This window comes from Cetorhinus maximus, chromosome 16 (genome assembly GCF_964194155.1).
Source record: "Cetorhinus maximus chromosome 16, sCetMax3.hap1.1, whole genome shotgun sequence".
NCBI classification, from domain to species: domain Eukaryota; kingdom Metazoa; phylum Chordata; class Chondrichthyes; order Lamniformes; family Cetorhinidae; genus Cetorhinus; species Cetorhinus maximus.
In genome coordinates, this window is record NC_135894.1 from 48,240,060 (window position 1) to 48,259,631 (window position 19,572).

At 40.4% G+C, this 19,572-nt stretch overlaps 1 protein-coding gene across 2 annotated transcripts in view; it reads right to left on the bottom strand.

The window, feature by feature from the left end:
* The window catches only part of lsamp (limbic system associated membrane protein), a 929,375-nt gene that overhangs the window by 92,659 nt on the left and 817,144 nt on the right, over window positions 1-19,572 (bottom strand). Inside the window, exon 7 of one of the 2 annotated variants that reach the window (XM_078559815.1) lies at window positions 288-323. The exons of the other annotated variant lie outside the window; for it this stretch is intronic. Coding sequence (XP_078415941.1) covers window positions 288-323 — 36 coding nt within the window. The remainder of the gene's footprint in view (window positions 1-287; window positions 324-19,572) is intronic. 2 annotated transcript variants of the gene reach the window in all.

Genomic DNA, 19,572 nt, shown 5'->3' on the forward strand with positions numbered 1-19,572 from the left:
TTCCATAGCCCAAGAGTATAATAAATCAAATATTGATTGCTGTTAAAGAAAACAAGGTTGAATACTATGCCCTTGTATTATAAGAGCTCTGTTAATTATAATCCACAAATGGTCTTCCTTGTATTCCAAGTGCAATACTATATCCTCATTTCATCAACAGAAATCAGTATTTGTCAAAATGCATCTTTGGTAGGTTAATAGTCTACGGCACAAAGCCAGCTAAAAGATATTTTTAGTGCCATCTAGTCTAACAAAAATGACTAGAATCATGACTAATCCATACTGACCTTGAATGGGGTTTGGAATAGTTGGCAGGATACTTTCTATGGAAGGAAATGGTAAAAAATCATGGGAAAAGGACATTTATACATACATTATGCTACCATGATACAACACTGAACTCAAATGAACACAGGAGGGCCTAGTTTTACAGAACGCTTTGAATTTGTTTAATTTGCCAGTCATTGTGCTCAAGTTCCTCTTGCCCCATTTTCTGCTGTTATGTTGCTTTATAGTCCAACCTGGCACAAAGCAAACATGACAACTAAATGCTGGTGTCGCTTCCACTGGAGCTAAGTGCCAAAATCACTTGAGTATGCCATGCAGAATAAATAGCCTCCAACCTACTGAGAGATTAAAGGTCTGCTCACATAGTTTACATTTTTTAATGGTTATATTCCTTTAAATTTAAAATATCTTCATGGAGGGAAGGTTGGACTATAAATTGGTGATGTTGCACTTTGATTTGATCCTGAAAACTGGTCTATATATAGTCAGAGTAACCAAGTCAACAGCATGAAAGGTTAAAACAAAGTCCTGTGATGCTGTCGGTGACAATCTATGACAAGCTTGTATTCCACTTTATTCCCTAAAGCAGCCAAAAACAAAATAACTTCTCTTCAATTCTCAATTTGTTATCAAGGTAAGTTTCTTTCTTGCTCTGCAGATGGACTACATTTGTGCTCCAATCTACAACCTTATGCAGCTTAACAACAGTGCAAACAATATAAAACCAGGCCCAGGTTTCTTTGTGGGCAAACAGTCACATTTCTGACACCTTAAACTTATGAACTCCCTTGTTGTTGGCTCATACAGGATGTCAAAGTCTATATCACATCTTTGTTTTTAACTGGTAAAAAATCCACCACATTTCCTAGTGGGAAAATTGGCTAAGATAGTCTGCAATGAGGCCATGAACAGTTTGCAAAGTAATGAATCACCATTCAGGAAAATGGAAGATGCAAAGTGCCACAGTGCAACGTTGTGTTTCCTAGCAACCAAATCGCTGTCTTTAACTGGTCCCAAATATTTAAGTTTTACAGCCCCTCGGGAATACATCCAAATTGTTCTGCATACAGTCTTTGAGATTTGCCTAAAATTGATTATTCTATGCATACCAGAGTCTGGGTGTTTTAATATTACACTGATAGTCTGTAAGCTTTTGATAACTATAGTGCCATCACTCGGTTTCCTTTTAGCTTAAAATGATGAAAATATTTTTGTTTCTATCTCTTGCTTTACTTAAAAGTGCACAGCAAACAATTAACAAGGTCAAATCATTGTACATCTTTGCCCAAAGATGCCAGAGGTCTACTTGACCAAGACAAAGAGTAGGCAATACATCAGAACATTGCACAGTGACACAATAATGGAATAATCACCTGATAATTCGACTTAACAGACAGTTAATATTTTAATATTATGTTAAGTTACAAATGATAATGAAAGCAAGAGCACAGACTAAATGCAAACTCAGCATATTAAGTGTCTTACATGAGTAGCACTTGCCCTCCTTTATGGAGCCCTGGGTCGCTATTGTGAACGGTCTACAGACAGGCAAGATGACAGCCAAGAATTTTCCCATTTGCTGTCTGCACATTCTACATCTGAACTACAAGTGGAACTGAGCACACTATAAAGGATCATCATGAATGATTTGACCCGGCAGCATCCAGACATCATTCTCAGTATGAAATGGAGTCCTGCCAATACAATATTCTGAAAAATCAATTGTCACTTAAAGAAAACCCCTAAAGATAATGTACAGTTAATTACTAATCATCATTAACACTTAGTCATTGAATTATTTCATTCAACACTGCTGAAATAAACTCTCCCATTTCTACAAAACGATAAATCAAAAAAGTCAACCTATGCTCCAAATGTATTAATGATATAGAGACTTTCACTGGAGTAGCTATCTGGTATAAATGAATATTTGAGTTAAGTGAATTGAAATTGAGAATCCCCATACATTTTCTATCATCAGCATTCTTGTTAGATGAATCATTATAGCTCTAGCTTATCACTAAGTGCATATCATTTCATCCAAAATACACATTATAGCGTGTTTACAGCCAAAATGATATACACAATTACATTTCGACATATCTGTTACATGATTTTAATTATTTGTCCATTGTGCTGATTTGTAGAAAGTTAAATACGATAATACACTTGGGCAACCCCTACGTGACAATTAAAAGTATACAAAATATTCCCTTGATGCCCAATCATTAAAAATTTACTGACTGTATTTGCTCTGCTGGGTTAGTTCAGATGGGGTTTTGTAGGCAATACTATTCACTTCAGTGCTCCATAGCTATAGAGGGGGGGAAAAGCAACCAGAGTTCTAATCCCTGATTCACGTTTGTATGTGAAGAACACTAATAATATCACTTCTTGTCAATGGCCCTTTGGCAGAAAGTATATGTGTGTGGATGTCTGGTGAGTGCAAGATCATACTCAGCTGTGATGTTCCGACAGCTAATAACTTCAGCCACTCACTGTCTCAGGCTACATCAAAGAACAGACATTTGACTACAGTAAAGGAGGGGAACCAATACCAATTGTCCTATATCTCAGCATAAGTCAGCACCTACAGCAGAAAAGTTGTGAAATTATGGGGAGGATTTTTACCTCATCGGGTGGGCTCGGCAGGGGTCGGGAAGCCGACCGCCGCCTGCGATCGGGGCCGTAACGTGATTTGAGGCCCACCCAGCGTGAGTCACGTGCGGCAGCGCTCAGTGTTGCCAGTGTGGGGGAGGGAGGAGGGTGAGAGCGCAAGTTCGTGCATGTGCATGGGTGCACGCTGGAAAAGCTCCCTGAGGCACAGAACTACCTCAGGGAGATGAATAGTTTAAAACATTAAAAATAAAGATTTTAAAGTGTTATAAAAGATGTGATTCTGTCACATAAGCAAGGACATGTTATCAATGAAATGTTTTAATTTTTATTTAATTTTTAATAGCTGTTGGAAACCTCATCCTGCCCGTGGATGAGGTTTCCTAAAAAATGCAAAGGCCACTTGGCCTTTTCACCTGCTCGCCAACTATAAGGTTGGACGGGCAGCGAAAAATTTATTTCAATTACCTTTTTAATGGCCTTAATGGGCCTTTTAATCGTCGCTGGGCGTGCGCCGGAGTCGGCAGCGCACCCACCAACCGAAATATCGTGCGATTGTGCAATGACGTCGGGACATTCGCCTGGCATCATCACGCGTCATTTTACACTCAGTCGGGTCTGGCGCTTGCCCGCCCAACGAGCTCAAAATTCTCCCCATGAGATATTTATTGCTCACCTGAATCAGCAGCTGGAATTTTAGATTAACATTTAATTTCAAGCAGATCATCTCTGATATTGGAACACTCTTCCTCTCCATGGTGTACCAGTTTAGATTAGGTGTCCATGTGTTGGATTGGGGTTGAACCCACAATCTACAGGCTTAGAGTGATACTAAATGAGGCGAGCCGGCATTTCAGCGCTACTTACTTGACCATTCATGGTAATTCCAGAAAATTTTGTGACACACAATACCACTTGGTTTGCTGTGCAATTTAAGAGTTTAATCTCCAGTATATTTTCATTGAAATGGCCATTAAGCATTATCAAAAGCCATATGTGAATTGATCAAGATGTTTCTAAGGGAAGGTACAGTGACATTGAGATGATTTTGACTTCACATCTTAATGATGATAGAACAAAATACTGTAATTGATATCACAATTCAATTCAACAATTCAACTCCAGAGTTCCCTAAGTGTCCAATTTGGGAGGGTGGGGGCAACCTAGCAAGATATAAACTTTACAGTGTTCCACTAGCTAGCCTTGAGGAATCAGGCAAATCGTTGCTTCTTTGATTGTTACACAAAAAATGTGGAGGGTTTTAAATTCCATCCGATACCACAGTTATCTCACTTGCATTATTCATTTTTATGAGGAGGATATGCAGATATAATCAAATATCAGCAGTCATTTTCTGATCATTGAAATTGTGACATTTTGTACTCAACAGGAATCAGTGAATCACATTTTTATGAACTCTGATGTACACCTAAGGAAATGTACCTCAATCCATGCTCTTTACCAAAGTTCAATGCTCAGCCCTTGAATCTGAAACAATGTAGATTTTCCAGTTTCCACTTTCCAGCTCCCTTCTGTGATTGAAGAGAGCCAGCAGTCTGGCATGCAAGCTGTTGCAATCTGTAAACATGGCACAAAATCCAAAACTGCCATTCAATGAAAGAAACATTTTAGTATCTTCTATATGAAATGTGTAAAGCCTATGCTTTGCAGATTTTTTGCTTTATCTTAGCTTCTATTGGCACATTAAATATTAATTGAGCTAAAGCTGATTACAACTGGCTATTAGCTCTCTGAAAATCTCCAGATTTTTTTTCTTTTACAGCTCTGCCTGAAGGTACAGCATTAGAACAGTGAAGAATATATTTCATGAAACTGTCAAAGTCTAAACATTTTACAGAAGTATCTGAGAACATATTTCATGAGTTTTTCCTCCATTTTTGAGACCTATCGGTGAGGGTATAAATCATTGATATCAATTCTCAACTTCAGTTATCCAGCAGTAGTCCTCACTCTGCAGAATTGGTAACTCTGTGCTGTTTCAATGCCACTTTCTGCATTCGTTGAAGTCCCACCCATTAAAATTGAGCCCCAAACTAGATTAGAATTTGAGTTATGAAATAGAAATGCCCAGCAGATAACTAATGCTGCATTTCCAGCATGCACCCAAACTGGAACGAAGCTCAACAGAAAGTGGGCCTCAGCCTCATTTTAATAATTGCAGTAAGATACTATTGCTGGTCTTATTTCCCAAGGCAAACTGCCACTATGCAGTGCTCCAGTTTATGCCTCACTGGAAGAGATCTGCAATTAAGTCTGAGGGAAGCATGCACCAGCAGAGGCAGTATTAATGTGGGGGCAACTCCTACAGTCCCTTAGGGTGTAAATCAGGAAAAGAATAGCTGGGGTTTATGCAGTACGACCACTGACTAGGGTTGAGGAATTTCACAAACCGGTTGCAAAATGAATGCTCAACATTAAAATGAGGCCTTGTGTTCATTTCAGACAGGTGCTGGGATAAAAAAAAAGATGCTGATAAAATAAGCACTGGCCTGAATAAATGCGCAGATTAAGCTGTTGCGCTGTTAAAACACAACTGTAAAATGTGCAATGATGTTGATTTTCTCCTCCAACGTGCCAGGTCTTATATAATTTACTCAATTGCAACTCTTCAATATAAACCATTGTATGGGTAACAATTGGAATAGAACGGATAGTTAGACCGTGTTTGATACTCCCCTCAGTGCAAAGTAAGTTTGTTACAGGGTGTTTTGCAGCCAGATTGATAGAAACATAAGACCATATAAATAGGGGCTGGAGTAAGCCATTTGGTTCTTCGAGTCCACTTTGCCATTCAAATAAGATCCCGACTGATCTTCTACTGCAAATCTTCTACTCTTCGTACCTAAAGGCCTATTGATCTCTACCTGGAATATACTCAATGACTGAGCATCTTGAACCCTCTGGGGTAAAGATTTCCAAAGATTCACAATCCTTTGAGTGAAGGAATTTCTCCTCAACTCAATCCTAAATGACCCCTTAAGCTGAGACTGTAACTCCTGTAGCTCACTTGTGCACCAATACATCACAATAAGAATGTATTAAAATACACGCATGCGTAACTTTAACATTGCACCTGTAAAGAATATGCAAAGATATGTTCAAATGTATATACTATATATATGTACTTGTACATGTAGCTAGTTTGAGTACCTTGAGCAAATGTAGATGCTAATATTCCAAATTACCTATCAAGATAATTAACTAATACTGAAGTATGAACTATACCACTTGTAATAATAAGTAAATTTCCAACCCAATTTGGATTCAGCTGTGTAAATGTCTGATCCATGATTTACAATAGTAGCCCAATAATGGTTCGCCAGTTCTTCTGGTGGTCCGTGAGCTGGTCCAAAATGCAAGTCACTGCTACACAACATGACAGCTGAGGCCATAAGAGAGAAAAGGACAGAAGCCTCAACCCTACCAGACACAAAACAGACTGGCTTTTGCATGAGCAGCAAAAGTTGTCATGAGAAAGCATGAGAAACAACAATGTAGTTTATCAGCAAAGATTATGTTACCCTTGTTGCAGTGTATTTAAGTGGGTACGTCCATAATCTGTATACATCATCGAATGTGATTCATTTACCGTGTGATACAATAGTTGGATGTGTTAGTTGACCAAGCAAGATGGACAAGTAAGCGCTGTCCAGCAACATGTATATACTACTGTAAACTTCGAATAAAGAACTGACAATATAGTTTAGCAGTCTTATTTGAGCGATTAGTGACTTTGTGTTTGAAGGATGGAAGGAAACACAACATGATGGCAGCTGATGGGAATTCAAAGACTGAGCTTTTAAGGCATACCATGTACAACATGGTAGCAAGATTCGGGACTTCGAAGATTTTGAAGTTCCATTGCCACAGCATTGTTGCAACTTCGAAGACTTTTCAAGGTTCTACATATTTGAAGACTGCCATGTGCAGCACAATCGCAATACATCAAGTTTAAAAAAGAAAACCCACAGCATTTTGAAGTAGGTAGCGTCCGTAGGTTGATAGATTTAACTTGGGACTACACCAGCAGATTGCAAGGGAAGCAGAATCTGCCAGAGCTTTGAGGTGAAGTACTATCTGCAGTCAGTGCTCCATTGGGAACAGTGAGTAACTATACAACGGCGCTACAAGATCGATAGCAAAAGGGTGTGATCAGTTGATTTGGATCGTGCCATTGGAGGTCGATTCAAAGACAGGCTTAAAAACGGCTGGAAAAAGCCATTGCAGCCTTGATAGCTATTTGGGTTGTCATGGTGCCATTCACGTGAAAAACACTGCTTCGTGGGCAAGGCCTGAAAAAAGAGCATGAAGGGGAACAACAGCACCACAGACCCACAGTGCCAGAGTCCAGAAACAAGGTGTGGCAAGTAAAAATATTGCAGGCAGTCAGATGTGCAATAGATTGAAACCTTTCTGTGGAGGAAAGCAGGAAGATCTTCCTGCCTAGGACATCATGGAAAATCCCAGGAACTTCAGCAAGGTGTTGGTAAAGATGCCATGTATGAATTAGAAAGCAGTGAACACTCTTTCTGAATTCAAACTTTTCAAAAGAAGAATAGAGCTGTGGCTCTTTGATTTGGTTGTTAAGAACCCGATAAACAAGCAGTCAAAGCAAAGATAGCTATTGGAAACAAAGGGCTTCATAGGCTAAATACATCAGGCTTATCTGAAGATGATCAGAAAAAAACTTGACAATATGGGCCATGCTAGAAGACCAATTATACGAGAAACTCAATTTCAGGATACATCGCTTGGAATTTATGTCATATTAGTTGGTTACCAAAAGAGACAATCTACCAGTTTTTCAGTCACTGCAGTAACAAAGGCAGGGACTGCGAATTTCCTGAAGCCGAGTAAACTGAAAGAATTGCAGAATTGGTAATACCATTGACTATCTTTTCAAAAGGACCTCCTAGAAAAGCCAAATAGTCATGATATTGAATCTTTATTAGTAGACGAGTGTAAATATGAAGCTACCGTGCAGGCCAACCGAGTTTGCAAGCATAATGTGGCTACAACTATTGGCACAGTAACCAAGATGGCGAAACCAAACAAATCTTGAGGAGGATGTGGACTTCTTCATCCATCAAGAAGCTGTCCAGCATACTAGGGTCACTGTAAGGCGTGTGGTATTAAAGAGCATTGGGCATGGCAATGTAAGAAACCAAATACAGAAGGTGTGGCAAGAAGTCATGGCAAACCACATTACCCTCAACCAAATGGCCTAGCAGAATGAATTGTTTCTACTGTTAAGTTCTTGATTATTAAATATTAGGAAATTAAGCAGGGTTTTCTGGTCACAATGCTATATCTAAGAGTAACACCACTGAGTGTAAGTTTACCCTCATCAGTTGAGCTCACGTTTGGGAGAAAAGTCTGAACGACTCTTCCAAACCATCACCCATCCAAAGTTTACAGTTGTACAAGACATGTTACTGGAAAAATAGGGGGGATGAAGGATAGGTGATGGATATGCATGACCGAATTGCCAAGTTTGACCATAGGACAAAAGTTTGGGTTTTACATCCGACAGAAGGAACCTGGTTTCCAGCTGAAATAGCTAAGGTTTGTCAAAAGCCAAGGTTGAAGAAGTGGTGACACCAAATGGAGCAACATTACAAAGAAATCAATGGCAACTCAGGGAGATGTCCAATTATACAACACCCAGCAATGATATCACAAATAGAATATATTCAAAGGTGAGATCTGAACAGAGCATAGTGTAAGCTGGTGAAGACAGCCAGTGTGATTCTGTGGTGCAAAAAAGCAACACACCTACAAATTAAGACTATTGTAATAACAGTCAGAGGTCTCAAAGAAGTTTCACTGTGACCAGATCGGCCATTTTAATAAACTCGTAAAGTTGTGAACTCACAATGCACAAAAGTTTTGCTGTAATGTAAATAAATAAACATAATAAATAATAACATAAGTGTGTAATCTGAACATTAGATAAAGGGGAAATGCCTTTAAGTGGGTATGTCCATAATCTGTATATAACATCAGATGGGATATGTCATTTGACACAGTAGTTGGAATGTGATAGTTGACCAAGCAAAACATACGAATAAGCGCTCATCATTAATGTGTATATACTTCAAACATTTTTGAATGAAGAACTCACAATATCTATTACCAGTCCTACTTGAGAGATTGATGAATTTGTGTTTGATGGATAGAAGGAAACAAAACAACTCTTCCAAGATATAACTATGAGATCAGATTTTTAACACTTGTAAGGCTGAAAAAAAAGAGGAACTGATTGAATGTGCAGTTCGACATGAGACTGAAGCTGTCAAGTTTAGAACCAGACATCACCTCATTGGTGTCTCATCAAAAGCAGCGCCATTTTTCCTATTATTTCTGATAAGATCTTTTGCGCTGGCAAGTGAATGCAGGTGGTATTGGACTAGTAGGTGGATTGTGAGGTCTTTTGCCCCACCTAAGTGGTTCACAGGTGAAAAAGTTTGAGAACCACTCATTTAAAGCAGAGATGAAGTCCTGTGATGCAGACATCCATAATACCGGGGTACTGTTTACAATTCTGGTCACCATATTATGAAAAAAAGATTTAGTGGAGCTGTAGTGGTTGCAATAAAGATTTAGAAAGATGATAGAGGAAATGCAGGGGTATATCCCTCAGGAAAGGATGAACAGATGGGTCTCCTTTCTCTTGAAAAGAGAAAGCTGAGAGATGACCTAATAGAGATCTTTTAAGTTATGAAAGGTTTTTGATAGATTGGATACAGATAGAATGTTTTCACTTGTGCCCTAGAGCAAAACTAGAGGCCACCAATATAAGATCCTCACCAAAAATCAATTAGAAAATTCAGAAGAAACTTCTTTACTCAGTGAATGTTGAGAACATGGAACTCGCTACCATAGGGAGAGGTTGAGGTGAACAGTATGTACACATTTAAGGGGAAGCTGATAAGCATATGAGGGAGAAAGGAATAGAAGATTAAGCTAATAGAGTTAGATGATAAAAAGCAGGAGGAGGCTCGAGTGGAGCATAAGTGCCAACATGGACTGATTGGGTCAAATGGCTTGTTTCTGTGTGCTATTTATCCTATGTAATTCTATGTAAGGAAACAGTACCTGGGCAATGTACCAGGAAGCTGTTGGCCAGTGTGGAAACTCCACATGAGGCAGTGGCTTCTAGAAAGCAGAGGGAAAAAGGAAGAAAAGAATAAATAAATCTATAACACAGCTTGAGTTTAAAAATAAACATTTGTGTTTTGCTCATCTAAACTATGAATATGTTTCCTCTTCATGAAACGTACAGGACTTTTGTTCTGATATCTGGTCAGGTCACAAGGTACAACATTCCAGTTCAAACCATGTGAGCCAATTGTGAAATCCTTTTGCCAGGATCAATACAGGTGAATTGCAACAATGCATAGTCATGGAATAATACAGGTTAGAGTCTGCTTGAAGGAAAGAACATATCTCAATTTGACATTGCACTGATGAAGTTCTCCAGCTTTTTTCTCACAATTCTTAACATCATGTAAACCATTCAATGTAGATGTTTTATTGCCTCGTAACTTAGTCTCGACTATGTCTATCATTCAAATTACAATAAATGTTGTCTGTTGCTTGAAACATCCCTGATCTGTGATAGTTTTTGGAAACAAGTGGTATAACTGTAACTAAACTACTAAATTTGCTTAGCATTCTACCAAACTCATTGGATAAAACCCCACTGGCTGTTGTAAATCTAGAATAATAAGCAACATGCATTCCTTCAATTTCTACAGCATCAAAACCAACAAATCAAAAATCAACAAGAGCAAATCCAGACCTCCATCAAGATTGAATCACTTTCCCTCAGATAACTGTTATTCTTTGGTAAACATTTGTCTTTATTAAGTTGAGGGACACCAATTGTGGATAATTTAATTCTTTTCTGCTGCAAGTACCCAGTATCATCTCTCAGCACACTCAAATCAGTTATTGAATGACTGTATATAGATTCAAGCTTCCTGCTCTCAGCTCCAAGAATGTGTGTAATCTGAACCTCAGTAGAATATCCTCTATTATACAAGTGTCAATTTACCATTTCCAACAATAGTTATCCTGCGCCTCTATGACTGAAACTATGGGCGAAATTTTACGGCAGCAGGATTTTATGTTCCCGCCAAAACCAATGAGGTTTGGAATGTCTCGCTGCATTTTACGACCTCGTCCCCGCCGAAACAGGGCTGTAAAATTCTGCCCTACAAATTTAGTAACAAACTGCACTGAATTGAGAGCATATTTTTCAAGGACAGTTTCTTACCCATTAGTCTAGATTACAGGTCCCATAGGTATAAGAATGGCTAGTTTTCTTCTTTACAGTATCCTGGGATAATACTGGTGCAAAGCCTTGCTAGACCTAAGTGTGGGTCAGAAGAGGCCTCAACATTCTGGCTCCAATTTTCTGACTAATGCTCACTACTAGTGAGGCTCCTGAAGGCCTGTAGAACCTTGTGAAATCATCCCTATATTGTCTAGCAGTTTAAGAAAACATTATAAAAATTTCATCATTAGGCAGAGAACCTGCTTCATCAGCAACAGATGGTGTGGTTTAGTTTGGAGAGTAATAAAAAGTTTATGATATAGCTGCCAGATGTTTATGGCATCATATAACTAGTGCTAGGCCATTATTGATTTACTTGTTTTAGCAGAATACAGGAAAATACACAATACATTAAAAACATATTAAATAACTGACTTACTTATTTCTTAAAGCAAGGTCTCATAAATGGCTGAGAAATTACTGTTGTCAATAAACATAGAACTTGCTCACATAATGTTCCTTGGTCTGCTATTTTAGTGCAGGAGTTAGCCCAATTATTGTAAACTGTTTAATAACTTCCATTAATGAAAGGGACAGATAAACATAGGCATGCTACGAGTTTGTCTATTCATATTGCGAACAATAATTTCTGGGCTAATGTCTCAGCTTCATAATTATTTTATTTAATCAAAGCAAGTAGGGCATTACTTGAGATGCAATTTATCCTATCTGGAGATACTCCGCAAACTCAAGATGCTGGTCTGTGTATAGTACATGAATTAAGGCATAACTGACTAATTTAGTAGCAAACTTCTGTCTAAAAATCTAGCCCAAACATGAAAACCAGTGCGGGACCTGCGTGTCTGTGCACATCCACCTCATGAAGACACAAGGTGCAATATTAAAAACAAAATCTTTTCAATCCTCGGTCCAGTTGAAATGGATGGGTAAACTCATTTGCTAAAGAAACAGACAGAAGAATTTCATACAAATGTGTCAGCGGGAGGAATTTTAACTACCAACACTGGGTGAATTGGGGTCAGGCAAGAAGTAAAAATTTTAAATCACTCAAATCCATCACCAACCCGTCCACTTCTGGGTTTAACAAAATTAGGGTGGTGCTTGGGGGTGGGGAAAGGCAACCAACCTACTGCCAGAAGGCAGGTTAGTCATTTAAAAATTATAATGAGGCTGTGTGCCAGGCTTAATCCTGGCCACAGAGTTTCCTAGGTCTGGGGAAATCCAGCAAATAAGAGGAGGCAAGTACTGTATTGGGGCAAAGGTAAATGCCTTTCCAGCACTGCTTTTGGACCAGGAGGAAACCAAGCTTCCATCAGCACCCCAAGCTTATCTTCTTCTGTGCCCTCGTTTGGATCAGAGATTGGAACTCCATCTCCCATCTAGGATGGGACATCATTCCTCCCCCCATAATTAGAAACCTCCCCTGGCCAAGGATCAGCGACCATCTCAGCACCCGTCCACGCTACCATTATCCCAACTGTAGGCTCACTACCTGCTCCTAGAGCCCTGGCCTTCTCCAGAGAGTTTTCTGCCAAGCAGGGAACCAAGCCTGTGGAACAGGTTGATAACTGGTTAGGGAACTTTCTGGGAAAGAAAAGATGCATACACTGCAATGTTAAAACTGTGCGATGATGGCTAAAGCTCTTTCCCTCCGTTCACAAAACCCACTGCACTAAATAGAAGGGCCAATATATCTGTTGTTAATATTACACCTTGTAACTTTAACCTGCTAGTCTGTTACAGATCAAGCTGCTGTTTTACAATCTCAGTGGCAGAAAATGGGGCACGTGGAATCAAGCAATTAAAATTACTCAGAACATTCACTGATCCCCATGATACCAGCAATACTGAAGTAAACCAAAACTGACTGTGGTATTTATAATGTGCTGACTCATAAAACAATCTTTCTTTCTACTAGCATTGAATTGCTTATTCTGCTTCTCCTGGACTTGCCAACAGCCCTCCAGTACAGTTCCTCCTCCAAATGTCTGGTCTGCACAAGTGTGCTTGGAGATCAGTGGTGTCAGTACACTAATCAATTATAAGAGATATCACATTTAAGCCTGATTCTCTTGCCAATCATAGATCCAGTCATCCAATCTTTTGCAATTAGAACGTCTGTCATTAATTTAAGAACAGTTCCACTATGATCAAAATACGGTGATGATTTGGTAGAAGAGAAATTTTAAAAGACATTACAGTTTTCAGAGTGCATTTTCCCATCTTGTCAATTTTGAAAGGAGTGGAAGTGACATTAATTCAAATTTTCAAGCTATAATCCGTTACTGCTACAAAAACATTCCAAATAACTAATGCAGCAATAACAACCTCAGTATTATGAACAGCAGCTTTGTATCTCTCAAACACCAAATATCAGGCTGTTGTTTGTCATTTTGGAACATTTGACAATCAGGCATTAGTGCATAATATCATTATCACATTCAGCTGAAGTCTATGTTGTGTGCACCAAAATTAGTCCGTCGAGGCAACTGCACAGTCAGCAGCACACAGATCAAATTCATCCAAACGATACAAAGCATGCAAAGCGATTGAAAAAAATATTTGTGAGAACCTTAAAGCCACATTTAAAGAGAACTAGGAGCAAAGAACATAGTTTGTTTTAGAAAATGAGTTCTTGTTACATCAGACGGTTACTATTTTCTATGAGTGGAAGTGAGTGGCAAGCTGCCAGCAATCCAATCACTAAAAGCTATTCAGGTATGACCATTTCAAGCACCAGTACCTCATCGTGTATTCACCAGAGAACTACCTGTCACTGTGCAAGTGCATATGCTGGTAAAAACGCTAGATCAAAATGTGACAATTAGTGGTCAGATTGGGCATCTGCAACAGCTTAAGCAACAGATTCCAATGTGCCCTTTGCTGCTAGTGTATCACATTTAAAAAATAGCCCTGAAGTGTGCAACTGAAAAAAAAATCAGCTCTTGCTGTTAGAGCCACATGAAAAGGAGGCTTGTGTCAGCCTAGTCCAAAACACAATCTGCTCCTAATGGGTCAGATAAACAGATGCAAAAAAGTGTTACAGAAAATATGTCCATTTTGTCTTCACCTTTCTGAAAGAAAGGATGAAACTAGACAGGCGTAAACATTTTGACTGACTACAGGTCTTAACCCAGAGTAAGTGAGGTCAGTTATAGAATCCTGAGCACTGCCTACATGGAATTACATAGAATTGACAGTACAGAAATAAGCCAATCAATCAAACTGTCTGTGACAGTGGCCTGAATCTTCCATGGAGTGGTAATCACTGTTGGATTGCCACTCTGCTTCTATTTTTTACCCAATGCTGGAGTTCCACATTCTTGGTCCGGACTTCCGAACTGAGCCTCTTCAGGAATGGGGAGCGTACGTGTTCTCGGAGTCCTCCTCCTAGGGCATGGTTGTGGGGGGAAGCCAAGCCATGCCCCTTTTTTATGATATTAGCTGCCATATTTTGGTAAGTCTTCATTCAATAACACACTGAAAAGCTTTGGGACATTAAAATAACTTCTCAATGTATTAGTAAATAAGTGAGAGTGGGGTAAGTGGGCAGGTTGCCAGCTGGGTAGGGTGGCAGGGTGGGCAAGGTGGTATGTGGCAACGTGAGAGGTGGGTAGGGTCGTGAAGGCGGGTCAGGTCAGGGATGAGTTGAAGGGCCGGGGGAGAATTGGAGTGTCAAAGGGAGAATGGGAGCTTCGGAGGGAGTCAGTAGGTCAGGGGGAAGTCGGAGAGTCAGGGGAGAGTTGGAGGGCGGGGTGAGAGTCGGAGCATCGGGGGGGAGTCGGATGGTCAAGGGGGGAGTCGGAGAGTCGAGGGGAGAGCCAGAAGGTCAGACGGGGCAAGTCGGATGGTCACAGGGAAGTTGGAAAATCGGAGAGGAGGAGTCAGAGGGTTCCAAGAATTGGGCCTTATTTTTCTCTGTCTAACTCTAACTCAGAGTTGGAGGTATTTTCAGAGGGTTCCGGACACAGGGGGATTGCCCATCAGAAGTTGAAACTTTCTGGGCCATTCCGCAAAGTCCTTCCATTGGGACTTTTATGTGATCCCCCAGCACATCTTCCGGGGTATGACCATCTGGAGATCAGAAGATCCGGGCTATTTCTTCCACATGAACCTCCCCCCATTCTAGTTCATCTAACCTTAACTGCATATTAGACAGGGAAGACTAAATCTCACCTGTCCTACATCTAACACAGCAAACTGAAAGCAAAACAGTTGTCAGACTCCAAACTGCTCCATTCCTGTCAGGTGGGAGACTTTAAAATTGGAACTTAGCTTCAACCCACACAATTTTAAAATTGAAAAATTCAAATTAAAAAGAAAATCTGGTTTTCTCCAAAACCTTTTGGAGGCTGGGAATGGGTATATCTCTTGATATAAACAGGAATCATTTCAGGAATTGGAAAACAAGGAATAGAGGAAATGCTGAGCATTGTTGATCAATTCTAAGCCCATTACATTCCCTAATATTCTTTTCAGAACAAAACGTGTGGTCCCTACCCAAACATATACCAGTGTTGAAGGGAGTCAATACTTAAGGTGGTGGATAGGCTATCAATCAAGTGGACTGCTTTGCCATGAATGGTGTCAAGCTTCTTGTGTGTTATTGCAGCAACCAGGCAAGTGGAAAGTACTCCATCATACTTCTCACTCTTGCATTGTAGGTGACGGAGAAGCTTTGGGAAGTCAGGAGGTGAGCCAGTTGCTGCTGAATATCCAGCCTCTGGCTGCTCTTGTAGCCAGGGCATTTATGTGGCTAGTCCAGTGAGCTTCCAGTCAATGTTGATCCCCAGGATGTTGATGGCGGGGAATTTGTCAATGGCAATGCTATTGAATGTCAAGGGGATGTGGTTACACTCTTTCTTCTTGCAGGTGACTATTGCTTGGTACTTGTGTGCTGCTATGTTACTTGCCATTATCAGCTCAAGCCTATATGTTGCTTAAGCCTGCTGCATGTGGACATAGTCTACATCATTATTTGAAGAATTGCGGATGGTGCTGGGCACGGTGCAATCATCAGCAACAGACCCACTTCTGACCTTATAATAGAGAAGTATCTACTGATGAAGTCACTGAAGTTGGCCCTAGGACACTGCTCTGACAAACTCTGCAGTGATATCCTAGGGGCAGATGACTGGCCTCCAAGAACCACAATCATCTTCATTTTTGGCAAGTTTTATTCCAGCCATTGGAGAATTCTCTCCCAATCCTCACTGACATCAGTTTTAATACAACCCCTTGGTGCCACACTCGGTCTAACACATATTTGATACCAAGGCTGCCACTCTCACCACACCTCAGGAATTCAGCTTCTTTGTCCACATTTGGCCTAAGCTTTAATGAGGTCTGGAGCTGAGTGGTCCTGATGGAACCCAAACTGAGCATCAATTTACAGGCTATTAGTGCATAAGTGCTTCTTAATAGCACTGTTGACAACTCCTTCCATCACTTTGCTGATGATTGAGAGTAGGCTGATGGGGCAGTAATTGGCTGAGTTGGATATTGCCCAAAAATTGATAATTATTTGCATTAAAGTCAATTTCAAAGTTGTCAATTATAGTGAATTAAGTATTCCATTTATTTCTGGAAGAAGCAGCTGTGTTTATTACTTTGTACTGTGTTAAGATGCACTGAATGCAAGAGCAAATGTAAGTAATTAAATAAGTTAGTAATGCCTTGTTAACATCTACTCCCCAAACAACCTACATGTGGTCTCCTTGGATGTGCTAGTTCAGGGGTCCTCAACCACTTTGCTTTTGAAGACCCCCTTCCATGCTATTAACATTCCACTGATCCCCCGTTACACAAGTATATTTTTCTATATACACACATGTCAGGAATAGGGCCATGGAATTTTTATCACATAACAAGATCTTTAAAAAGATGTTTTTCTTGAAAGATGCAGATTTGACAGACCCCTTGAAATCTTTTCATGGACCCCCAACTGAGAACTCCTGGGCTAGATCTGCGAGAACTTGCCAGCTAATTTCATCAATAAGATGACTGAAAACCTAAATGTGATCTCCTGGTATGAAAAGCATGAAAGCATCAAACATGTCAACCAAGGGTCCCATTCAGGATTAACCAACCACAATAATCAGCCCAGTATTTGGCATTTATCAACTCAATGTTGAAGGGCTATCTAGAGCAAAGTGTAAGGTCTTGTCAAGGAAGTGTAAAGCACAAATGATCAGTATTTTTGCCCTACCTATATGAACCCAACCCTCTCCAGCCGCAGATCCATAGTTTCCACATGATTGCGTGCCAATACCATTCAAAACACGTAAGGGTCACATATGTCACGGCCAACCTAATTACCGAAGCTGAAGAAATCCCATTGGTGGACAGATCACCATTGTCCACTATGATCAGAGTGAGCAAGGTGGCCAGTGTGAATGTTTACATGCTGCTGATGGAGACATGGTCAACCATTGCCCTACCAACTGTCTTTATCTTTTTCTACCAACCATTAATCACCCAGTCATCTACATTGGTGATTTTAACAGCCATCACTACATGTGGGCTACCAAAAGATAGATCAAGCTGACAAACAACTAGGAGAGTGGATGCTGACCTCGGATATCTGTCCAGTCTATGATGCCAAACAGCCAGGCAACTTTTTTACTGTTTATTTATGGAAGGAATACTTATTGGACCTCTGTTTTGCGATCGGTGACTAAAAGATGGATGCTCACCTGCTCCCCACTCACAATACCGACCCAGTATCATGTAGGAATTGTGGTGCTGTTAGCTGCCTCAGTCCTAAGACCAAGAAGACGTGTTTGTAGGGCTTCATGGGCCGTCATAACCATCATAAGCACTGTCAAGAACACAATGCAGAGAATACCATCACCCCCAAACAACAATGACCACTTTGTGCAGCTGCTGAAAGTGGCGGCCGCCAGAAGTTTTCCAAGTGACTACAGGAAAGAATACATGCCATGCCGGTCCCAGGAGAGTGAAAGATTGCAGGTAGAGTTTAATGTGACTCAAGACTCAGATACAGCAACAGGACTCATTGATTCCTTAAGTGAAGGCAGATTATTGCGGTGGCAAGAAACCACTGAAAATCTGGATTTCCGACAATCCAGCTGGAAGCCCTGGAACTTGCTTCACTGGTTTGGTGGCACCTCGCTGCCCAACATGAGGTGCCAAAGGTCAGTGCAGCCTTCCTCCTAATTAACTCAAAGGAAATGGCAGCCACCAGAAACAAATAGAGAGTGAAAACGCTACTTAAGCTCCCTCTGCAAAAAGCTGCTCCACACCATCTTTTCCACTGCCTTCACCATTGAAGAAGTGGATAAGTGCTGACAGCCACCAAATCTAGGGAGACCACTGGAATTAATGGTATCTACTCAGAATTCCTCAAGACGTAGGGTTCAAATGCATGGATGTAATTTGTCAAATTCGCCTTCAACATCCGTGACACTGAGATAATTCTGGAAGTCTAGTGTCATTCCAAAGTCATTGCTATCCTAAAGCCAGGAAAGCCAGTCAACAATTCCAACAGCTACTGCCCCATTTCCCTGTGTCTACAAGTTGCTTGAATGGCTTGTACTCAATTGGATAAAATTGAGCTTAGAAGCTGCCCTCCAAAACAAGCAGGTGGGTTTCAGAGAAGATAAAAGCTGCTCTAACCAGATCCTTGTGCTCACCACAACATTGAAGCAGGATTCCAGAAGTAACTGAAGACTGGAGCTGCCTTCATTGAGATGTCACCAGCACACAACACTGTCTGGCACGAAGGCCTACTACTGAAGGATTCAACAATCATTCAACGCCACAAAACTCTTAGGCTTATTTTTCTTAGTTTTCAGTTGTTAAGCATTTGATTATGTGTGTCTGATATCTGTTCTTTGTCATGTGTGTGTGGTTGGTTAAGCCTGGGTGTGATTACTGAGAAAGAGAAACTAAACTGAAGCAAGCAGCTGGAAGCATAAGAGCAGACATCTGAAAGCATTGAATAAAACTCCTGTTCAAACATATAACTGGAGTGTATCATCTCCACACATCTCCAAGGCACAACACACAAGTGGTAACAAGGATGATGGAGTATAGTTTTAATTTACTGGCTCAAGCACCATTTCTTTCTTTGCCAGGAGATCCATCCATGCCGTGGGACCGATGGATTTTGGGGTTCCAGACCTACTTGATTGCAATGGGTATGGACAACCTGCAGGTACCAGCGATCCACAAGGAAATGATATTTGTACATTGCCTCAGAGCAGAAGGCCAGCAAGTATTCAAGCAGCTCACAAAAGACATGTCTATGTTTGATATGGCAGTAAGTGCTCTCGAAAAATACTTTGGCCAAAGAAAAGTGTAATGATTGATTGATATACATT